Source organism: Falco naumanni, chromosome Z, assembly GCF_017639655.2.
Source record: "Falco naumanni isolate bFalNau1 chromosome Z, bFalNau1.pat, whole genome shotgun sequence".
Lineage (NCBI taxonomy): Eukaryota > Metazoa > Chordata > Aves > Falconiformes > Falconidae > Falco > Falco naumanni.
This window is the reverse complement of record NC_054080.1, coordinates 1,888,014-1,912,542: the sequence shown is the minus strand read 5'-3', so window position 1 is coordinate 1,912,542 and position 24,529 is coordinate 1,888,014. Positions and strand designations below refer to the sequence as shown.

Below are 24,529 nucleotides of genomic sequence, written 5' to 3'. Positions count from 1 at the left end.
ACCGCCCAGCTGCCGGTGGCCCTCTCGGGGGCCGTGCCCCGCGGGGTCGCTGATGTGGGGTATTGCACTGCAGACCCCCCGGCCGGGGCGAGGAGGGACCCCCGAGCGCAGGGCCTGGCGGCTGCCCGTGCAGCACGGGCTGCAGAGCCCGGCGAGGCTCCTGCGGCCGGGAGCAGGGGCACGGGCAGGCTGGGTGGCAGGGACAGGGGCTGCTGCCGGGGGTCCCGCTGGCTCCGCCGGCACACGGAGTTGAGGAAGCAAAGCGGCCCAGCTCCGGGGTCCGGCAACGTGTCAGCACCCCCTGGTCCAGAGCGGCACGAAAATAGCGTCCCTCGCTCCCAGCAGCAGGTGCCTGAACTCCATCGAGGTAAATAACCTGCATCCAGAGCCAATAAAGTTAATTGTCCCAGTGTAACTGCTGGGAAATGCGCTCTGGGGAGCGGAGAACTACTGTGATTGATCTGCGGGTTAGTAAGCACAGGCTGCAAAACGATGGAGCTCCAATTTTCCAACCTGAGGCTAATTCAACAGACTCAGGGGCAGCTCCTCCGCTGTACGTATGCGTGTGAATTTACTAGAGTGAGTCTCAGTTGCCAGCCTTCCTTGACTTTATTCTTACATGCTGTTTCAATTAAATCATACGATGGTTTTTAGCAGTCCAGTTGCTGCTAAATTCCAGGAAAATTACAAAGTTCTGGTTGCTGGTTTTGGTTGGAAGGATCACCTTGTTGGAGACACTGCCGGAGTTCAAGGCTGTCAGTTGGCCAGTGTTTCTCTGCTGGCCTTGTAGAAGGGCAGGAAGGGGAGACCAAGTTCCCAAGTCCCTGTTGTGCAAGTCAAAGCACTGACAGACATTTTCATTTGATAATGTTTGTATGTCTTTCTGTGTCATACTAAATGGTTTGTTTATACAAATATATCCCCTGCATGTTATTAAGTGCTGGGTGAGATGTCTGAGTGAACATTTTTGCCGTGGATGACACCTAACTAAACCTGAGCACTTCCCTTTGCTATTCAATAAACCGATACTGATTTCAAAGAACATGGTGAAATGAAGAAAACCTGTCCTAACAGAAGTGTCCCAAAGTCCTCCTAAAGTTTAAAAAGTAACAGCAAAACCTACAGCAGCAGCATCTCAAATCACCTTTCCTAGATCTTCATGCCTTAGTGAATATTTGTGCACCAAATGCTGTGGTTTCTTTCAGTATGTTTACCTTACATTTTCAATATATATATCAAACTTACATCAAATAATAGATATTATCAATTTCCTTCCTAGTCAGCTTTGAAGCATTCCTAGTATTAAGATTGTAAAGCAAAACTGTAGCATTTTTACAAGATTAACTTCCCTATTCTTAAAATTAGTAGCGATTGCATTTTCCTCATTAGAATTGCATCTTCTAAAGAGCTGCTTTTCATAATAGTAATGTTTCCTCCTGAAACTGTTGCTGGGTTTTCTGGGTTTTATTCGTTGGTTCATGGGAGGGTGTTAAATTATTTAATGAGGTTTTATTATTTATTCTATCCAGATTGAATGTAAAAACACCCCTGCATAAACACACAAAGTATGTATTTTGTATTTAAGTTGTAAACACAAGCTTACCAAAGAAACATTTAGTTACTAATGTTACTAAAGATACATTTAGATCTGATTACTGCCCCTTCACAGTAATTCCAAAATGTGAAAGTTCACGACGTTTTCTTTTACGGAGTGAACTGCTTCAATGAGGCAGCTGTGACTGTTCAGTTGGCATCTGCAGACTGCTGGTTTTGCAGTGTGGACAAACAGTACCTTTCAAAATTAATAAATGTTTCTTTTGAGAGGATTTGATACACCAGAAGGCTGCACCGCTGTTCAGCGAGACCTGGGCAGGCCAGAGAGTTGAGCAGGGAGGACCCTCATGATGTTCAACAGGGGCAAGTGAGGGATCCTGCTCCTGGGGAGGGACAGCCCCGTGCACCAGCACAGGCTGGGGGTGACCTGCTGGGGGGCAGCTCTGCAGAGCAGGACCCGGGAGTGCTGGTGGGCAGCAAGTTGCCCATGAGCCAGCAGTGTGCCCGTGTGGCCAAGGTGGCCGGTGGGATCCTGGGGGGCACGAGGAGGAGCGGGGCCAGCAGGTGGAGGGAGGTGACCCTCCCCCTCTGCTCCGCCCTGGTGGGGCCGCATCTGGAGTGTGTGCCCAGTGCCGGGCTGCCCAGTTCACCAGAGACATGGAACTGCTGGAGAGGGTCCAGCAGAAGCTACGAAGCTGATGAGGGGCCAGAGCATCTCCCTTACGAGGACGGGCTGAGAGAGCTGGGCCTGTGTAGCCTGGAGGAGACCGAGAGGGGATCTCATCAATGTCTATGAATGTCTTCAAGAGCAAGTGTCAAGAGAACGGGGCCAGGCTCTTTTCAGCGGTGCCCAGTGACAGGACAAGGGACAACGGGCACAAACTGCAGCCCAGGCAGTTCCACCTGAATACGAGGAAGAACTTCTTTGCCTTGGCGGTGGCAGAGCGCTGGCACAGGCTGCCCAGAGAGGCCGTGCAGGCTCCTTCTCTGGGGACATTCCAACCTGCCTGGATGCGATCCTGTGCAACCTGCTGTAGGTGACCTGCTTCAGCAGGGCTTGGACTGGGTGATCTCCAGAGGTCCCTCCCAACCCCAGCCCTCTGTGATTCTGTGATTTTACTCTGGTGCAGATCCATTGGAAGACTTGGGGGCAATGTAGTCATTTAAGTCAAAAGCTGGAAGTAAGAATTCCTGGCTCTGCTCAGGTACTATCAGAACTCGTTGCTATCTTCCTCGCTCACCCTAAATACCGGAGGTTTCTGCTTTTGCTCGCGTTGCCAGCAGCCCGGCAGGCGCCTGCTGCCTAGTCCGAGCAGCGGCGGGGCCTGGCGAGCTGCGGGCACAGCGCGGCAGGGGGAAGGGGCCGGCCCAGCTGCAGGCGAAGCCGCTCTCCGCACAACAGGGGCGATGCCGCCGTGCTCCGCGCTCCTCAGACCGCTCCGTGCCCGCCGCACGCCGGGCAGCCACCCCCCACGTCCGTGGAGCACGGGAAACCCCGGCGCTGCACCGCGCCGGCTGCCGAGGCCCGCCCCCCCCCGGCCGCCCGCGGCCCCGCGCCGCTCCGCCCCTCAGCCGCGGGAGGCGGCCGGCGCGCCGCCTGACCCCCCTGCCTGGCCGGGCCGGCAGCCCCCGCTGACGCCGCACCGGAACGGAACGGAGGACGAGCCGCCGCCGGCGCCGAGGCGCTGCGGCCGCCAGGGAGCCGGGCCGGGGCCGGGGCCGGGCTGCGTTCCCGTCCGGCGCGGCGCGGGCAGCCCGCGGCGGGGCCTTCCGGCCGCAGCTAAGCGGCGCGCGGGGGCGGTGCCTGCCCCTTTCGCTCCGCGCCGCCGTGAGGGAAGCATGGGTGAGCTGCGGCGGGCCGGGCCGGGCCGGGCCGGGCCGGGGGGCGCCCCTCGGGGCCGCCCGCGCCGCCCTGCCCGCCTGCCCCGCCGGCGCTGCGCGCTCACGGCGCCGGGCCCAGCGGTTCCGGGGAGCGCCGCGGCCGGGCCCGGCTGCGCCCCGTCCCCGCGCACGCGGCGGGGCTGGGGGGGGAGGGAGGGAGGGAGGGAGGGAGGCAGGGGGGTCGCTGGGCCGCCTGCCGGGGCCGGGCTGGGGGGCTGCGGCGGCGGGAGTGACCCCTTCATCCCCCTCCGCCCCGTTCCGCAGGGAAGTGCCGAGGGCTCCGCACCGCCCGGAAGCTGCGCAGCCACCGCCGCGACCAGAAGTGGCACGACAAGCAGTACAAGAAGGCGCATCTGGGCACGGCGCTGAAGGCCAACCCCTTCGGCGGCGCTTCCCACGCCAAGGGCATCGTCCTGGAGAAAGTGTGGGTAGAGCCCGGGGGCTGGGGAGGTGCCCCTGGGGTTTTGCTGCCTGCAGCGTGCCACGTTTCCATTGGCTTCCTGACGCTTGGTTGGAAACGCGGTTTATTTTTTCCAGATGCCTGTGCGGAAAGGGGTTTTTTTCTTATACACGTGTCGCTGAAAATTCTGCTTATTTAGAAGCAAAAGAATAAAAATAGTATCTACCGCAGGTTAGGATTTGGAGGGAGGGAGAAACCTTGTGCGTGTGCTTTGTGGCAAAGACCCCATCTTCTTATTTTCTCTCCTTTTTTTTTCCATTTCATAATTTATAAGCTTTATTGGGGCATTGCCAGGGCTCCAAAGTGTTTCTCTTCTCCCTTTCCACTCCCCCCCGTTCAGGTTTTAATTTACTGAATTAGCATGTGTCTGTAGGTGATAGTAAGTTTTTACTCAGCTTGGGAACTGTGGGTTTATATATTGAGTAGCTAAATAAATAGCTAATAGGTTTTGGTTTTGAAGTACGGATCAAACTTGCATGTAACAGAGTAATCGGGTGATTTTTGGTGGTGTAATGAGTATCTGCTAGTTCATCAAACTGATTTTTGCTAACTTCCATGTACTTCCATTTTAGTGGAGTAGAAGCTAAACAGCCCAACTCTGCCATCCGAAAATGTGTTAGAGTCCAGCTGATTAAGAACGGCAAAAAAATAACAGCTTTTGTTCCCAACGATGGTTGCCTGAACTTCATTGAGGTAATTTTCAAGAATTAATCTATAAAAAGTTACATGTCAGGGGGGAAAAAAACCGCGTAATTGACAGATTTAAGGGGTGGTTTTGTTGTCTAAAAGTGCGAGTGAGTCCATTCCCAGTGTGCACTAAGCCAGTCCTGCACGCTGAGAGAGATTCTGTTCTGTTACTGAGTGTGGATGCTAGCAAACAGTGCTGGTATACTGCAGTACAAACACTGTATGTAAAACCTTACCACAGTTTCCTTGCCCAGAGAGCAACTCCATATAGATGATTTGCTACGCATCTACATATCCATTACCTATCTTACTACTACGCATGCTCTGAGGAAGGGTCTTTTAGTGGGCCCTGGGTCTTCCCTTTTGAGGGTGTGATTTTTAGTATTATAATGAGGAGAGTTCACTTCTAGGGCAAGGCTGAAGACCATAAGAGCTAACTATAACATAAACCGGGTAGCCTGAGTGCACATGACTTACATCACAAAGGTAGGGTGTTCTTTGCTTTTCTCTCCCGAATCTGACTCCCTTCACTGGAAGTCCCTTCATTCAGCACTCTTGACAACTATAGAGGGTCAGCTTGACGTGAACTCTGCACATTTAGTTAAGCACTGAATCAAAGTTCAAGAATCCGGGAGTTCTAGACAACAATTGGACAAGGGTTCATGGCATTCTGCACCATGTGTATCTTAAAGCTGTAGCTGCAGAGGCAGATGACAAACACCAGAGATGTTTTTGTACTTACCAGAATCCTTAGTAAAGTTCTCAGCCATGCTGCTGCAAGCTAAATGACATCTCAGCTGATGCTTCCAAACACTGAAGAGGTAACAGTCCTTTATCCATGTGTATCTATCAGTAGCCTTCAGTATTTCTACACTTTGCTTAAGGAAGTCTACGGTGCGGCTCAAATTTAGCGTTGGCCATTTCACAGTTATGTACAGGTTTAATATTTACACCTTTGTAATTACATGGTCTTTTGTTGCAGGAAAACGATGAAGTTCTGGTTGCTGGTTTTGGTCGGAAGGGTCATGCTGTTGGTGACATTCCTGGAGTTCGCTTCAAGGTTGTCAAAGTAGCCAATGTCTCTCTGTTGGCCTTGTACAAGGGCAAGAAGGAGAGACCAAGATCATAAATTTAGATGGAATTTGCCAAGAATGTCAATAAATTTTTTGACTGGAAAAACTTTCATGTTTGTTAAGGCATGCTGTTTTTTAATTTGTATCTGCAAGTGACATGCCTCAGATGTTGGCATGTAGTCTTCTGCTGTTGGCAGCTGGCTTTCCCTTCTGTATGAAATGCTTTGCAGTTGAATGACAAAGGGAGCCAGAGCATCTGTATAACCAGCAGGTAGGCTTGAAAAGCACTTGTGTTTCCAAATTTACCTTTCTGTTGTGTGGAGCAGTACAGCTGTCTCCTGGGAACCTCAGAGTTACTTCATGGAACGAAGGGAGTGTTAGAGTGCTTTGCGGACCATCCCCAATCGGCAGCACCTTCATGAATGCTTCAGCTTATTAACTAGAGTAGTGACTGTCCCGCTGTCGGGATGGATTGGTAGATCCTTCTAAGGCCTCTGTCCCCTCACAAACCCTTCTTCCTGCGAATGTCATGAAAAGGGCCCCATGAAAAAATTTCTGGGCTGTTAGGCTGCCAGTTGTGCAGAGCTGTAAGGCTACTGAAGCTTGGGTCCTAGTGTGGCACTGTAACACAGCTGATGGGGCTCTGACCCAAGAAAGTACGCTGCATTGTAGAAATGAAAGGTCTCCAGTATTTCCTCCGTTGCCTACATAGTTTCTGAGGGCTGGAGTGCTGTAAGAGCATGGAGGAGGAGAGCACCGTCACCCTGCCACATGGTCCAGTACAGAGCGGACAAGTATTACGCGCACCAAAACCGGCAGTGGGCTAACTACTGCTTTGGGGTCATACAGTCTTAAATAATCTGGAGGGGCTGCATCATCATAAATCTGTATCGCGAGGGGTGGCTGCTCTGCAGTGGAAGGTGTTAGAGAGCAAGTTCCCTGCCACACCTTGCAGTGTTTCCTTGTTCTTGTCGGTGTGGGGGAGTGGGTACTTCTTACTGGATGTTAATACAACACAGAGGGAATGTAAGTCTTTCAATGAAAATGTGTCAGGGAGTAAGATAGAGAACTAACCTAGGATCTACTGTGACCTTGTAGTCATTCAAAATATTTTTTAATGAGGCAATTCCAGTTTTATAAAATGCCACTGTACAAAGAAAGAACGAATTAGTTTTCAGGACTACAGAATAACAACTTATCCTTTGGATACTACATAGTTAACTGTTGCATAACTATGTGAAGGAGGATGTTTGTTGCTTGGTTTTTTCAAAGCCTGAAGCACAATGTATTACTCTTGGTTTTGCCTGTCCAGTGGCTGAGCACAGATACTGTTTGGGAGATGTTCATATTAACTAATAAATAATGCAATTCAGAACTTAATTAACTCAAATCTTTTTTAGAAGAGACAGATGCCTAGTGTAGCTGGAATTGTATCTTCAGTAGTCATGTCAGTCATAAAGCTCTTGTAGGAACTGAAATTAAATTTCTTACTACTAGGTCTGGCCAAAAAATTCTAATGTTTCTCTGGGACTATTAAATTCATCAGGAATCAAAACATTTCCTCAAGCAAGTTGGGAGGAGGCATTGCATGAATTTTAATGCATATTTTGGAAATCAGCCTTCCTCAAATTGAAAATCGTCACTGTAAATGTTGAAAATGGTATTTATTCATGGTATTCAAATGACAGCAGTTACGGTGCCTAGTGTGAAGACGGGCAATGGCATGTGACACAATTCATCAGATTTAGGTCCCGAAGGGGTTATTAAACCATTTGCCTCATCTCGCCTCTGTCCCGCTCAGCCAGTAGAACATCACCCAGCTGATTTCATCTTGAGTGCAAATTAAGTCTGAACTTGGGTGAGTCTGCCTGATTTGAAGACACCCGTTTTCTTTCAGTGCATTTCAGCTGTTACCGTTCACCTGCTGTGTGCTGAGTTGAGCATGTCTTTCAGTAGGGCTTTTTGGCTTTCTTTGCTAGGTTAGAAATAACTTCTAAATAGTTCAATTCTTTTTACTTTCCAAAGATGTCTGCACCATAATCAAGCTATTTGAAAAACTGAAGTATTTAATCAGTTCTTATCTTGGCATTTTTCCCCTCTCTACTGTCCAGTTTTTCAACATCGCTTTAAAATTTGACTAATACAGAACTAATACAGAATTACAGAAGAGAACATCAACCAAGAAGCCGACATGCCCCTCTATATCAGCCTCTGAATTGTTGCCACCAGATCTTCCACTCTCTGATACTTGTACTCATGTATTTTATCTTGAATTTGGCTCCCAAAAGTACATTTTGCACAAAGCTTATAGGGTTCTTTGGTTAGAGCTACCTTATGCAACAAAACCTCAAAATACTTACTCAGCTGAAGTGAAAGAGTGTAAACAATTCCCCCATTATAATCACAATTCATCTGTGTGTTGATCCAAAAGGCTCTGCTTTGATTAGTATTCAGTAATTTATATTACAAATGGGAGTTAAATTTAAGAACAGATTGGGAATCTTTACTACTGGGTATTTTGTAGTTTAGTCATCTGGCAATTTGTGAGATTTGGATTCAAATCCTTTGCATTCAGGCACAGAAGCAACACTGAACTTGGGCTTCCCTTATCCTGTAAATGTGGCAGCCCCAGTCGTAATGAAATATGCTCTTGCTGCAGCCCCATCCCAGCTTTATGCGGGAACTCTGGAAAATCTGCTCTCTGCAATCCCAGAATTAAGACTCCTTCTGTTGGAATCTCGCTTAAATACCCTTTTAAGGTTTTCAGAGGGAGGCCTCCACGCTTTGACGAACAGCGTGAATGCGCGTCACCTGTAGCGCACTTCACTCAGCACCTCAGCGGGCAAGCGAGGAGGCTGGGTGACCATGCCACCAGCTATCCCCGCAGCCCCCTGGGGTACCCATTATAATTTTTATTTTTACTGTACTTCGTTTTCCTAGACCTTCTGTTTTTTTGGCTAGTGGAGAGTTAACAGCTCGTCATTTTTTTTTCTTCCATGCAACCATATGCATGTACTGGATGTATTCTCTTTTCACTCAAAATGCTACGCGGATGCATTTTGAGGATCTTCTACACCTGCCCAGTATTTCTTACAGCTTCACTGACTCAAAGCTACTGTTTACGCACGGAAATTTCAACCAAGCTATTACATGCCCAGAAATTCCAGATATGTCCTTACCACGTCTGCTGTGGCTCTGCCTAATGCTTCTGTGAAACTTGGAACAGATACGCAGCGATCAGAGGTAGCGCACAGTAGAGATGTGTGTGTATTTTACTACAAAGTGTCTGAAACCCAGCCTTTGTCCAGCAGCAGAACAATGTAAGTAAAGTATACAGCCAGGTTTGAAAGAAGTACAGCTGTATTTACTAATAATAAACATCAAGCCAACAGCAGGTACACACGTGTGAGAGAAATCAGATGCAAAATTACATGTAAGACGGCTAGAACATCACCATTTTTTTTTCAGGTGATCCCTGATTACAGTAAGACTGGAGGCTACTGGATGAGCAAACCCGAACACTGAAATAATGACTCACAGCTTGCAGATCTGACAGCAGCTGCTGGTGGAAGAGGCAGATCCCAGTCAGCTCGTTTAATCTAGAAATCATGGTCTTATGTATGCAAATGTTATCCTACAGACCTGCTGGTGTTAGGATTTCAGCTCAATTTCTACAAGAGATACATGACTTCAACTAAAAAAATCAGCAGCTTTGGTCTCGTTATTCCAGCAAACCGAGTGTTTGGTTTTGTTACTTTGATTTGCTTGCCCTGCATAGCGAAAACTATTAGTAGGGCTGCCAGTAATACTCCTTCGAAAAAAAAGGAAGAGGACCATCGAAGTCCTTGTGGTTCAAGTTGTTTTCGAATTGTGAAGTCAGTCTGGCAGCAGAGGAGATGAAGATTTACCCGGAGTGAACGAAGCCAGACCAGCTTCCAGAAGTAGGGCATGGTGATGAGGGATCTTGCCACTAGATGCTGCTATCGGTACAATGAGGGGAAGAGCTGAAACAAAAGGTGTAAGCCAAAAAAAGTTGTTTGTGGGGACTTCAGTAAAAGAAATCTTCAAAATGGGAAATTTCGCTTTTAACTGGGGTCAGTGAGCTCCTTTTAGGAAAATGGGACGGTTGCAGCCTTGTTGCCTTTGCGTACCTAAATGGTGCGTAGATGCTACGTAGAAGCACAAGAGCTTATGGAGTAAATTCACCTGAAACCTTGTTAGATCAGAAACATGAAAGAGAAGAACACCAAGTCCTTATTACTCTACCAAGCCTGTAGCTATTTGGTTGAATTAGGGTTTGTTTGGGGGGTTTGTTTGTGGTTTTTTTTTTACACTTCCTGCAATGTAGCAGAAGTGAGACTGCTGTTAAGGCGAAGGGACAGTAATAGTTACCAGGAGTACGAGAACACACAGAAATGGGAGCAGAACCAGTAAAGCACAAAGTTATTAAAGACAGTCGCATATTTTGAATTGCATTTTATTATTTGTTTTACAAGCACCTTTAGCACGTGACATCTAGTCAACACTCGGGTACCAGGATTCTTCTAGCAAACATGTCCATGGATTCTGTCAGCACCCAGGAATAACTTGTGTTATCTGGGCACTAGAAAAATGTCAAAGGGAGATGAGCCAAGCCAAACCCCATCAGTGGGGTTTTAAGCCTAACGAAGAAGCATTGAAACTACATGTTACACAAACCAAATGGAGGGGAATCCACAGAGATCAGGGAAGACATGAACTTGTGCAGCAGACATGGCAGGCCATGTTTCTACTTCATTAGTGAAGCATATTAGTAAATACTAAAGCACTCGGCTAATCATATGAAGCTAACAATACCTGACTGATGGATGCATGGGAATGAACCTTTACAAACCATGGAGAAGCAATCAGACCTCTGGCGGAGCGAGGCCTGGCTGGAACCCACCAAAATTCAATTCAGGATTTTGATTTGGATCAGGTGCAAAGGAAAGAAGGATTAGTTCATTTCCACAGTTTGACAAATCTTTTTCAGGCTATGCGCAGCCCATGTTCTCCCCTGCTGTCAAAACAAGAATTGATATTGATTACTTCACTATATTCAGCTCTCATTAACTAGGTCATCATTTACTGTTGTGAAAACAAGCATGCGATTTGACTGAAGGAATGTTTCTTGTAGTAACCAAAACCAACCAACTACAGACCTTCTGGCAGACCAGATGGGGGTTAAATTCTAACCCGATCACGCTGACACTTCACCACTTGCGAAGAGAGCTTGTTGTAACTGCCCTTGAAAGTGGCGTGGCATCAACCATGGCGCTTGCTCAGCAGAAGCAAAAATCATTCTGCTTTTGAAGGTGATGTATTCCAAAAGGGTCTGACCCAGCACCAGGGACTGTCTGTGGTGATGACGCAGGTGACTATGGGTGAAAATCTTCTTACTGGGATCCCTCTCTATCTGTAGCCTAATTCCTAAGCAGCAACCAAGGGGGAAAGGAAGCCCCTGAACGGTCTCTCCCCCCGTCTGGTCTCTGCTGATGAGGCTAATGGAGCATGGCTGCTGAGCCCAGCCGCGCACAGAGAAGCTGGCAGCTTAATCTCTTTAGACAGGGCTACCTCTTCCACCGTGCTGTACTAACAACATTACAGAAAAATAATACTACAGGAAAACATGTTGTTTTCTAACAGGCTTGAGGAAGAAGGTGTTCAAGGCAAAGCTCTGTAAATCCATTCTGTTTTCAAACACAGCAGTAAACCCCTCTCTTGCCTCGAGTTGAAATTCACCTTCAGTAGGTCACAGTTACAAGCTCTCAAGTGGAGAAGTGAAAGCTTCCTTGTGGTGCAGGGTTTTTTAAGACTCTAATGAAGTCTAGCACATAAAGGTAACAGGTGAGACACCTCCCTAATTCTTCTTGAGTAGTCAATACACGGTTAGTATTGCAGCTATGAACTTCAGGTATACTTGTTTTTATTCTAGATGGTAATTTATTGCTAAGAAATGTTCTAAACTTCCTCAAATACTTTTAAAAGCCCCCATGTTACTAAAAATATGCACAAATATACATATATACACTGTTCTCTGAAAGAGAGCATTTTGAAGGAAATAACTGTAACTTCACAGATCAGAGGAAAGAGCAATCATTTTTCCTTTGTGCTGTAACAGAAATGCTATGTAATATAAATATAGATGTCCAAACAAATTCATTAAGCCATTGTCGTAGCAAATGGAAGAAAAAAAAAAAAAAAAAAAAAAAAAAAGCTCTTGAAAAAATTTTGCTGAAATTCATGGAGTCAAAACAAGAATTGATATTGATTACTTCACTATATTCAGCTCTCATTAACTAGGTCATCATTTACTGTTGTGAAAACAAGCATGCGATTTGACTGAAGGAATGTTTCTTGTAGTAACCAAAACCAACCAACTACAGACCTTCTGGCAGACCAGATGGGGGTTAAATTCTAACCCGATCACGCTGACACAAATGAGGGATTATGTAGGTAGCAATTGCCTTCCAAAGAGAGGCATGTTTTTGGCTTAGCTGAACACATAAAATTAATTCTTGCTGATTCTTGTAACCAAGGGCAGGTATGAGTCAGTTCTCTTAAAAAAAGAAGTCCCCAGAAGCAATGGTCCTCAATATGTCTTCCCAGATTAGCAAGGATGAATGACTGAGCAAATTTACAAAAACGGTTTGGAACTGGAAATTTTCTTTTCAGTAAACTGCAAGATTTCAGATAATGTACATAGCCAAAACCGAAGTTCAGATCTAAGACTCTCCAATAGATTTTCTAAATAAAATTATAAAACAGTGCTGCAATTAACTTGATTATGAAATAAAATAGCATTTTTGTACACAAACATTATGTATAAAATACCCTCTAAGTCCTTAAGGCACAAATGTAAGGAAATTAGATGCCTACCTCCCACTTCAGCTATCAGAAAGCATGTATCTAAACAGCGTTACCTCTCTCCATGATCCCAAGTATTTATGTTACCCCGCATTTGTTTCTCAATTTAAGCTTAGCGTACTCATACTAATGAGCTGAATTTTTACCTAGTGGTATTCTAGACAAATTTCAGGGAAACATTGATACTAATGATGACACTGCTCTGTTATTTCATTGTTTACGGTGTTAAATGGTTAAGAATTGTAGCAGGGCAGGACAACTGTCAATTTGCTTATCCATTCCATGCTCGTTATTATCACCATCGTGTCTCAGTAACTGTGGGAACAGGGTCAAGGCACTGAAGAGGAATTTGGAGGGGTGCTATCAGCAGGAAGGAAGCAAGACAGAGACAGCTTCAGAAACTGGGAACAACTTAAGTGTCCAGCCAAGTGAATGCATGGTTGTAAGATCCAGGAGGTAGGGTGACTGCTGAAAGAGGATGTCTAGGAGTTAAGAGTGTCTGCCATGTCACTGACACAGCAGTACCCGCTGTGTGCGACCTTATGCTACACAAGTGCCTAGGGCTGTCTCCCACAGAGGAAACTTTAAGTCTAGTACAACGTGTAATGCCCTGTCCAAATACTTCTCGATCTTGTTTAGAAACGATAAATTAAGGTAGAAAGTAATGAGCTTTGAGACTTCTTCCGTTTAAAAGAAAAGTATTTTTTCTATCTATATACAAATTCCACTTTTATTCTAATTCATGAAAAAAAGAAGGGAAGATTAAGGTGCAGTGGAAGGCTGGTGAAGTGGAGAAAGTGACTGGAGTACATTCTCTCAGATCTGTTTAGGTCTGGTTTTGGTTTTTTTTTCTGTCTGTAATTCCAATCTGTAAATTACACTGTCTGATGTACAGCATCCCACGGATGAGATGCTGACATTCGGAGCAGAGCAATGACATTTTACAGACTTGCAATAAGAAGTCTTGCCTAGAGTGAAGAAACCCAACTGGTCAATTAATATTGTTGTATCACAGTTTCTGTTTCCAAGACAGAAACAGCAAGAGCTGGTCTCCAAGAAATGCCTGTGAAACCATGCTTATAAAATTTGCACAGCAACAGCTTAGCAGTTGAATCCTCTCAAGGTCTAACTAGTATTGGAAATAATACTCAGTGCTGTTTCAGGCTCTTTTCTTCTCCGTTCTCAAGGAAGGTCTCGTCCAGTATATGAGAACACCAAAACCAGCTTTTCAGCTGTAAGTTATTCCAAAGACACTCTGTATTCAGGACTGTACTCTGTGATTTATATTGTTTAAAAGTGGAATTTCTTCTGTATATTTGACCCTCAGTGCAGTACAAAGTAACTTCTGTGTTGCTTGTGAAAATATGCATAACTGATCCTCAGATACACTGATATCTCAGTTCAGTACCGATGGCTTACAGGGGACAACTACATCAATCCTTTCTACTTCTCTAATCCAAGGTCAGGAGAAGCTAACTCAGACCTTGCTTTAAATAAAGCTACCTGAGGCCAGTTCTAAGTTACACCAGGAGTAAAGGTCCTAGGGGCTAGCCAGCACAGTGTCCGTGTGCCAATATGCCGCGCAGAGGCAGCAGAAGCTGACACAGAGATGTTTAGCAATGCTGGGCAGCTGAGAAGGGCTGATTGATTTTACTCCTCTGTCCAGTGTATGAGAAATCACAGGATCACGGCATGGCCAGTGTTGGGAGGGACCTCCGGGGATCACCCAGTCCAAGCCCTGCTGAAGCAGGTCACCTACAGCAGGTTGCACAGGATCGCATCCAGGCAGGTTGGAATGTCCCCAGAGAAGGAGCCTGCACGGCCTCTCTGGGCAGCCTGTGCCAGCGCTCTGCCACCGCCAAGGCAAAGAAGTTCTTCCTCGTATTCAGGTGGAACTGCCTGGGCTGCAGTTTGTGCCCATTGTCCCTTTTCCTGTCACTGGGCACCACTGAAAAGAGCCTGGCCCTGTCCTCCTGACACTCACCCTTAAGACATCTGTAGACATTGATGAGGTCCCCTCTCGGTCTCCTCCAGGCTACACAGGCCCAGCTCTCTCAGCCCGTCCTCGTAAGGGAGATGCTCTGGCCCCTCATCAGCTTCGTAGCTTCTGCGGGACCCTCTCCAGCAGTTCCATGTCTCTGGTGAACTGGGCAGCCCGGCGCTGGGCACACACTCCAGATGCGGCCCCACCAGGGCGGAGCAGAGGGGGAGGGTCACCTCCCTCCACCTGCTGGCCCCGCTCCTCCTCGTGCCCCCCATGATCCCACTGGCCACCTTGGCCACACGGGCACACTGCTGGCTCATGGGCAACTTGCTGCCCACCAGCACTCCCGGGTCCTGCTCTGCAGAGCAGCCCCCCAGCAGGTCACCCCCAGCCTGTGCTGGTGCACGGGGCTGTCCCTCCCCAGGAGCAGGACCCTACACTTGCCCCTGTTGAACATCATGAGGTTCCTCCCCACCCAATTCTCCAGCCCACCCAGGTCTCGCTGAACGGCAGCGCAGGCTCCTGGTGTGTCAGCTGCTCCTCCAGTTCTGTGTCATCAGGAACCTGCTGAGGGTGCCTCTGTCCCTTCACCCAGGTCACCGATGGGCAAGTTGAACAGGGCTGGACCCAGCACTGACCCCTGGGGAACACCGCCAGCTACAGGCCTCCAGCCAGGCTCTGCGCTGCTGGTCACAGCTCTCACCCCACTGTCTGAAGTGAAAATCACAGAGCAGGGATGAACACTTAACAACTCTTAAAACTCCTGTTACCTGGGGCTTTTTTGTTTTTCCTTCTCGTTAAGTTCTGTTACATTTGAAAATGGGCTACGGATGCAATTATCAAGCATACATTACCAAAGTGTTAAAAAAGGCAATGTAGTTGCTGGCATTGTACATGAACGGAAGGATGTCTTTTATAGATCTTACACAGAAAAGTGACTTTTCAGATTGTTATGATCCAGAATTAGACAAATTATGTGTTTTCATTATTAATTCCAAATGGCTGGCAAAATAACTACATACCAATAGAATTTTAAAGACTGTATGGTATTTCAATTCACCAATAACACACGATGCAAGTTAAAAATATGCAACCAATCAAAATACCTAAAACCCCAGAATCTGAAACCCAATGCATTTCACATTTCCAGCTCTGATGTGGCATCCATTAGACTCTGTATGCAAGTGACATATTGCTGAACATAAAAAGTAAGATTTGTAATTCCATCTCCACTGCTCAGGACCTGCGGTCTGTTTTATACTACAAATAAAATGTGATCTGAAAAGAATCCAAGACAACTTGTATGAAAGTTACTTCTAATCTGGTTTTCACTGATTGCACGACCATGCAATTTCTACTTGCCCAAAAATCAACAGCTGTCAGAGGAGGCTTGCATAAAGACTGCACGATAGGGACTAAACCTGTGAACAACTCCTAGTACAATGAGAAATATTAATTGACTACAACAGTAACTCTCACAGGGTATAGCAAAGCTTCCTTTGGAGGCAGTGAAGCACAGAAAAGCCAGATGTTCTCATACACTAGCATTAGGCACCTTGAACTCTAGAACTGTACACGCTTAGTCAGATGTAGACTGCAAGTACTCTGTCTACAATCCTGATCCTGTTTGTTCCCTGAAGCATGATGTACACAAAATATCCTCAGGGAAGTATTATTCATTCCTCGGATTGGGATATTCTGTGTGCGGTGCTGCACACGAGGGTGGTAGAGAAGGTGGTCCCTAGGTGAAGCAGTCTCAGCCCATACACTGATTGCCACAAGCTTAAACCACATCCTCCCATGTATTTTGCTGTAAATATCCCCACAGATGGTGTAGATTTTCTAGAGCCGTGATTTTTAGTAGCTAAGTTCAGCAGACCCAAACCCAGTGTCTCGGCTCTGTGTCAAGGAACCATAGGCTTGCGCATTTGCGTGGTCTTACTAAGGCCACAACCACAGCAAAACAGACGGCAGGAAATAAGTGACTTCAGGGGGCCAACGCAATCACAAGGGAGTTCAGGTCTTGGTGGTGCCTGAGAGTTTTAATTACAACTGCAACCAACTCTTAGATCTTCCACTGTAACCAGGCAAGTTCTTGCCAGAGAAACAACCAGGAACAGTCATCTTTCCACACTGCATTTCTTACCAGTCCGGAAGGATTCCTGTAATTGATTTCATCCCTAGGAAAAACTGCAGTAACTTTACAAGAGCTAGCCATCATCTGTCTTTCAGCTCAGAGGTCTGAAGTGGCAACATCAAACAGAAAAAAGGTGATGAAATTAAAATCATTGTAGCAGACTTATGTTAGATCACACCACCACCCATGTGCTGGAGGGACCACTATAAAATGCTTTTACACACCTAAGAAAGACTGTGGGATTATCAGGGACCTTGTGACAATCATGAAGGTTGCCAGCAATGTGCCAAGCACATCTCTCTCAGTGCAATTTTTCATTCCAAAGTACGTAAGGCAGCCATGTAAGCAAAATATCGAAAGTTGAGTTCTAAGTAATAGAATCATAGAAAGGTTTGGGTGGAAAAGGACATTAAAGGTCATCTAGTTCCAACCCCCTTGCCATGGGCAGGGACACCTTATGCAGGTTGCTCCAAGCCCCATCCAGCCTGGCCTTGAACACTGCCAGGGATGGGGCACCCACAAATGAGCTGAACCAAGAGCTCCAAAAGAGAAGACAATAGTTTTGCCAGATATCTGAACTTTTAAATTTCACAGAAGGATGGGAAAGAAAAAAGGTAATTTCATTTTCTTACCTTTCAACTGAATCATCATTTGTATCCTGCTCTGGTGCTAGTTTTGCATAACTCATGGGCAGATTGAGACCCACAACTGGGCCTACAGTACTAAGCCACAAAGTGATGTAATTTATGTGTCTAGGGGAAAAAAAAACCAACAAAACACAAAAAAGCACCATAAACATATTATCCCAACCTTTTCTGAATTGCAGGCAGACTTGACAGTCATAAAATAACTTTACATGGCACTATTCCTTCACTTTTATCTATAGCAAATGTAATTCAACTTTCAGCCCTTAGGTGACGATACAGACTCTTATTCTGCTTATTTGGACCAAGGAAATTGTTTTGACCATTTCTACTTCCTAGCTGATTTACTTTATCTGCATTGCATAAAACCTTGCATGGCACAGTAGCATTTCTCACCTGTCGTGTTTCCGTGAACTGCTCAGTACAGAAGAGATGAATTCATTAGTCCGGCAGGGGTGCAGAACAAAAAACGGCTGCCCAAGTATGGGGTGCTCCTACGAGGGAATATCAGTTGATTTACTACACAAGAAGAAGACAGAAAAGACACCATATGCATTTGGAAAAGAGAAAGCAAGGTCCAATTAATCCTTGATGCAACTTTTCTCATTTCAGAGTCTAGCCCACATTGCTCTTTTACTGATAGTCATGACAAATTAATAACTGAGACCATATTCTCCTATCTTGAAAGGGAAATAAGATCACCAACCAGGTTATGCCGCCGTTTTAGTTAAAATCTAATGGTTTGCAGAAGTGAAGTTACTGTATCAGCATTGCCTGAATGCAAGTAGGCAAAACTATTGTGTAAACAAGTATCCGATCTGTGTCTGATATGGATATTACATATCATATTACGATATGTAATACAGAAAACAAATCCACTCCATGGAAAGGCTCTTTAAAATCCTTGACGCCTTATCCTTGTATATTCTCAGACTGGTGCTGGGAAGTAAGCATGCTTTAATTTGCAACCTGAGGGTTTGAGGGGGAGCAAGAAAGAAGAGCTCTCAAGGTGTCTTTAAATTCCACTAGGTGGCACATCCTCATTTTAGACTATTCTATAGAAAAATGTCCTAGAACAGACGTTCTTCAAGAAGCCCAGTCAAACCATCCTCAGGAAAGAACATCATTTAGTGACAGAGTTTGCAGTCAGACACACTCCCTACAACATGACAAGGCCCTGTCTGTTCCTCTCTACCTTCACACTGCACACAGTGCTGCTGAAAACTCAATCCAATGCTCCATAAAGCTTTCACTTTCATCTCCAGCCTGCACTTGAACAGCATATGTGTTCTGACTTAATCAAGCTTGCACTCGATGCAAAGCTGTAACAGTGATCTCATCAGCTGCTACATGGATGATACCACAAGATCAGCATATCTGTCTAACGCACCATGCCCTAGGGAAGTGATTTTCCTTTAACGCTGCTGAGGTCACTGCTAGTACTTAAACAAACCCTACCTTGTCCCCTTGTGCAATAAGGGGCATAACGGCACGGCAGGGGATGGCTGGAATGGGATTCTAGACAAGAAAGATGTCACGTATGAAACGTCGTGATAGCCTGTTCACAGCCAAGCACAGGCTGTGCCTAGACACTGCGGAGCCCAAGACTCTGCCAGAGCTGAGCTCACACAACACAAGGCGGCAGGGTGGGGAGGAGCAGGCACGGGCCACGATGGAGAAAACAGCAGCGTCACCACCTCTGCACGCCGTTCCCCATTCAGCTGTGTCAGCCTGACTTACTACGCTATGCTACTCACCAGAGCCACAGCAGGGACTGACTATGAGGATTAATGTGTCTAGGGGAAAAAAAACCCCAAAACACAAAAAAGCACCATAAACATATTATCCCAACCTTTTCTGAATTGCAGGCACACTTGACGGTCATAAAATAACTTTACATGGCACTATTCCTTCACTTTTATCTATAGCAAATGTAATTCAACTAACCTACTGACCTGGGTAAAGACCCTTTTCCTTAGATGTGCTTCTTATGGTGGCTCTGTCTCCTGATGACAAAGAAGAAATACTACATTTATGCTCCAACACAGACTTCCCTTCTCCAAGCTGATAAAACTGTAGCCAGACTACCCTAATTCTGTGATGCCATTTCATCTTGGCATGTTGTAAATTGCCTGCACTGAAGAGAAGATGCTTATCAAGTCTTCCTTCTACACAGTAAAAACCCTTTTTCCAACTCCTTGCCTAGAAACAAAAAACATATCATAGCCTGTCATGTTCAGAAATAGGACATGTTTTATATTATTAAATATTAAACAGGGTCTCTTACAGCTGAAGGACACTTGGCTCATGCTGAAGATGTATCCATGATGATCAATCATTTTATGTCTAAGAGAACTTTAAAAAACTTCCAGAAGCTCTAGAACATAAAAAAATAATGTTCAGATAGCATTGTTTTACACTGCAGTGCGAACAGGTAACTCGTGCAAGAATGCTACCATCTGCTGTTGGTAAAAGTGAACTGATGCTGTTTTCTGTTTAGAAAAAGCAGTAGTTTGGATTAAAAATCCTTTCTAATTATCTTCTATCTTAAATCAGCTTATGTCTCCAAATAATTCTAGAAAATGCAAAGATTATGCCAATGGTATTCCTCAAAGATAGTACTAAAAATAGTTAACAATATTTACAAAACTATTAGGCAAAGAAGAAAAAAAGTAGACTGAGGCAGCAGTTTCAGCCAACATCCTCACACAAAGAAAGATGATAAAGATGTACCACACACTCCCAGAAAGAACAGAGAAGATAATCTGGGCATTAAGTGACAGCACTGACAAGTGTCCTGGTTTCAGCTGGGATGGAGTTAATTTTCTTCTTAGTAGTTGGAACAGTGCTGTGTTTTGGCTCTGATGGGAGAACACAGTTGACCAGACACTGATGGTTTTAGTTGTTGCTGGGTGATGTTTCTACTAAATCAAGGACTTCTCGGTTCCTTGGGCCCTGCCAGCCAGAGGGCTGGGGGGCACGGGACATGGGGAGGGGACACAGCCAGGACAGGTGACCCAAGCCAGCCGGAGAGGGATTCCATACCGTGGGACGTCATGCCGAGTATATACACTGGGGGAAGGAGAAGGAAGGGGGGACATTTGGCATTATGGCGTTTGTCTCCCCGAGTACCCGTTAGGTGATGGAGCCCGGCTGCCCTGGGATGGCTGAGCCTGCCTGCCCGTGGGGCGTGGGGAAGGAATTCCCTGCTTGGCTTGGCTTGGCTTGGCTTGCGTGCGCGGCTTTTGCTTTACCCTTTCCCCCCACCTTTACATTTTGTTATAATTATTATTGTTGTTATTATTATTATTATTATTATTGTTGTTGTTCTTACCTCTTTATTCTGTTTAAATTATTAAATTGTTCTTATCTCCACCCTTGACTTTTACATTCCTTTCCGATTCTCCTCCCCCTCCCTCCGAGTGAGGGGGAGTAAGCAACTGGCTGCGTGGTGCTGGGTTGCCAGGTGGGGTTAAACCACGACAATCAAGGTATAAAAATAATTCCAAATACTGAATATTCTGCCTGAAGTCACTCCCAACCATCCTGCTGCCTGGTACTTGATTCTGTCCTGCACTTCTTGCTTCAGCAAACCACCAGTGAGTGACAAATGGAGGCCAGACCAGATGTTTAAATAGCTTACTAACTTTACATTCTACATCTTTCTTCATGTAGTCCTTCCTCTTCTTACAACATGAGAGTGATGCTAAAAAATTCCCAAACTCTAACAATTAGATGTCTGTATGAAAAAGCAGAGCGCATTACTACTGTTTTTCAAAAGGGTAACATGCTTGGTCCCACCATCTTTGACATTAGTCTGCAACTCACAAGCATGTGATAGAGGTAAAATCTGTTTAACGCTCTGAACTCCCTGCACTCTCTCCTCCGTTCTTCTTCAACAGGTGGAAGGCTCTTTCTTCCCCTCCAGATCCAGTGGATGTAAAGGCAGAGGTTTTGGCTACAGGACCCAGCGATCAGCTTCTGGGTTAATCCGAAGGCTCTGAGGACACTTGGTCTTGGCTAGTCGAACCGTCTTCCTAGCTTGTCTCCTAGTTCTTCAAATTATCAAGGGTTACTTCATGCACATCCTGAAGTAACAGCTGTTCCAGGCTGGTGTAAATCTCAATATAATCCACAGAATTTTGAACTGCAACAATGAAATGACCCCGGGGTTTAGCTAAATCCATGCTGCTCCTTGGCCAGGCTCTGAGAACGGCATGTGCACTAAAGCTGCATGTCTGGACATTCAGGATGAGCTGCTTTGATTTCAATTTAGCCGGGTATTTTTGAAAACAGAGCACTGTCACTTACTTGTTTACCTCTAATCCAGAAAACTGAGTTCATTACCACACTGATCCTTCAGCACTGAAAGTCCACAGGCACCATGTCATGCAAAACAGCTGTGTCCAAAGTCAAGATTTTTTTCAGTAAGTTTGCTGCATGTATCTTCTTACCCTAAACAAAAGGTATGAAACTGCAAAGCCATGCTATTTATTTAAAACCCGAAAGCTAGGAGTATTGTCACACACTGCTAGGAGAAACACAAAAGCTTAAGAGATTAAAAAGAAATCCTGAGGTAAGACCCATTAAGCAGGAGTCTCTAAAAAGGGAAAAGACTGAGGCATGGAAGAGCTGTTGAGGATCAGGGAAGACACTCTGAGAGCATCAGATCTGATTCAGCCAAATCCTAAATTCCATATCCTGTGTATAATGGCATCCCCATGAGGCTTTAATGTATACTCAAGGTGAAATCACTGACCCAGCATCTCTGAGGAGGAAGTACCAGACAGCTGCCAATAAAAATGCAGAAGTTATCAAAGCCCTCCACGATTTCAGAATTGGTAATGGGCTACACAGCCTTTTCATTGCCAGGTCACCAGCTCAGATGTGTCCTGGGCTGGTGGCAGCCAGAACTCATCACTGTGCAACAGCTGTACATGCAACTGTCAGGTTTCACACAGTCAAAGTGCCATTAATTAGTGCCCATGCTGGTGGTCACTGCAGGTGAGTCCAGAACTGAAGATGTTGGTTTACCTTGCCACCACAGGGGCAAGTCCCTGCAGGTCAGCTCTGAAGTCAGGAAAATCGGGAAACTCGCACTTCCACTGCTCATGGCATGCCCTGAGAGAGGGCTGTGCATCACCAGTGCAGTGAATCCTGAGTCCTTCTCAAACACTATCAAAGGTGTGAGAATGAATGAAAATTTGTGCTGCACCAGCTTCATGAGCATATTTACTACCTGCTGCAGTCATCTGGTGGAATGATGATATTCCACACGCAGTGCAATGTATCCTGAGCAAAATATTAAGGCAGCAACACTAGCCTTCAGCTAGCCTGATATGTAAGCCAGTTACACGAAAAATATGAAGTCCTACTAGGACTCCATGGGAAAAAAAAAAACAAAAACCAACAAACACTTTAAAGAGTGTAAAAGAGTGTTACCACTTCTAGTTTACAATTAATCTTTTTCCAGTTGGTCATGTAGCAATGCATTTTAGAGAGTAATGCGTGAGAGTTTCAAATCAATTCTCACAATTACTCGCTGGCATTGTACAGCAAGAACCCATTTGCAGGTTGCCACAGCTCTTCTGGACAGTAATAACACTGACATACAGTTTATTTGAAATCAACAGCATTATTTTCTTGTACCTCTATGATCTTGTATCCATCTATGTATGAGGCTGATTCTTAACACTGTTCAGCACCGTACACTGGAGTCCATCATACATCTGCATATCCCTCTGAGTCTGACCCAACTTTCATGGGAAATAAAACTTTTACAGGCAGCCATTAGCTCCATTGAATCTGAAAACTCAAAATGTTTTGCTTTTTCTGTAGAAAAACGTCTTCACTAGGCGACTTGAAGGAAGACTTGGCAACAATGTATGTTTTGTACCCATCTCTGTAGCTGTGACCTCAACTCTTCCCATACAAAACCATACAAGAGAGATGGATGAAAGATGTGAAATGTCTGTTTGGGCAGATCGAAAATGAATGTAGTTACGTTTAGGAATGCCACACAAGATTGGACGTGACTGAGCACTGGCAGCACAACAGCTTACTGCTTGTTAGCTGCGCAACTACAGCCATCTGTGCACAGTCGCTGAGCTGCCTCAGTTGTGAGGTTAAACTGGTGAGCTTAGACCTCTTCCACCGAGGTTTACGTTAGATAGTACGCTTGAGCCACAAAAAATGAATGCTGCAGGTTCCCAGAGCACTGAAAACATTTCAGCTGAGCAGCAGCTATTACTGTGTGGTGTACGAAGGCCTCTTCCCACGAAGTCCATCATGGATGTGAGTGAAGGTTTGATCAACCATCCTTCACCTGTCCCGTCATCACTTACTAATGAAACTGGACTGCCCCTCACAGGGTCATCACAAGTTAAGGTGTAAAAAACTAATTTCATCCTCTCTCCTCTGCAGTACAGTGAAATGTTAAGACATGAATATGAACTGTGGCAAAGATTGGGTAGCTCCTAAGTGTAAGTATAATTAAGTCTAAAATGCCTGTCAGATTGGATTATGACATTCTATCAAGCAGTGCCTATAGGAAATCCTATCCATGTCAGATTTAAACTAAAAATAAGTATTACTTCAGGTAATTGCCTGTAGGTATCTGTACTGTACCTGCTGTTCTCTCCCGCAGCCAGCAGATATTTTGTTGTCAATACATCTCTTGTAACAGCACCATTTATTTTCTCTGTCATAACTGGAGTTCTTCCAGTAGTAATGGCTTCTATTTTCTCCAGTGCTACATTAAACTGCCTTCAAGCATCCATCATAACATTTATGGTAGTGCAAAATGGATTTGTGCCTGAAACTGCCTCTTCTCCCATCCAGTCTGCATGATGTTGCTTTGAAAAAATACATTCATGGAGGGGTTTCAAAACTTTCACGCAGGATACTACCACCAAACACCACAGCCAGGACCAATTCTTTTCAGACGCTTTCCCAGCATCATTCACAATTCCAGTCATCAGATCAGAAAAAGGTGGCAGGATTAATAAAACATGTCCCCTATCATCTCTTTTTTAGGGAAATGGAAATAGCGATGCAATGAATAAATAAGTTGCATGCTCTTCCCTTTTCACCAATTTTTGACCACGGTTACCGAAACAAATGCCTGTTTTTAAGTAAAAATCCTTCACTCAAGATACTATAAATATTTTATGTTCTTGAAATCACAGTCTTATCTCTTTTTCATCCCTTATTTTTATATACATC

General features: G+C 45.4%; 2 protein-coding genes across 4 annotated transcripts in view; one reads left to right on the top strand and one right to left on the bottom strand.

Moving 5' to 3' along the window:
- ATG10 (autophagy related 10) overlaps positions 1–24,529 on the bottom strand; it is a 106,059-nt gene that overhangs the window by 5,622 nt on the left and 75,908 nt on the right. The window contains exons 6-8 of one of the 3 annotated variants that reach the window (XM_040578994.1): positions 17,702–17,799; positions 17,294–17,413; positions 10,115–10,693 (exon numbers count right to left, since the gene is read on the bottom strand). In XM_040578994.1, coding sequence (XP_040434928.1) covers positions 10,663–10,693; positions 17,294–17,413; positions 17,702–17,799 — 249 coding nt within the window. In that variant the 3' untranslated portion in view covers positions 10,115–10,662. Of the gene's footprint in view, positions 1–10,114; positions 10,694–17,293; positions 17,414–17,701; positions 17,800–24,529 lie in introns of those variants that run through there. The other 2 variants (XM_040578995.1, XM_040578993.1) reach the window with 2 other exon arrangements.
- On the top strand, positions 3,104–5,764 carry RPS23 (ribosomal protein S23). The gene is made up of 4 exons (XM_040578996.1): positions 3,104–3,397; positions 3,700–3,859; positions 4,468–4,588; positions 5,565–5,764. The coding sequence occupies exons 1-4, from the start codon at positions 3,394–3,396 to the stop codon at positions 5,709–5,711; spliced, it is 432 nt and encodes a 143-aa protein (XP_040434930.1). The 5' UTR covers positions 3,104–3,393; the 3' UTR covers positions 5,712–5,764.

Bases quoted from the DNA above. Each gene is read 5' to 3' on its own strand.
- RPS23 (XM_040578996.1), top strand. The intron at 3,860-4,467 runs GTGGGTAGAGCC...CTTCCATTTTAG, and splicing joins GGCATCGTCCTGGAGAAAGT to TGGAGTAGAAGCTAAACAGC. The intron at 4,589-5,564 runs GTAATTTTCAAG...CTTTTGTTGCAG, and splicing joins GTTGCCTGAACTTCATTGAG to GAAAACGATGAAGTTCTGGT.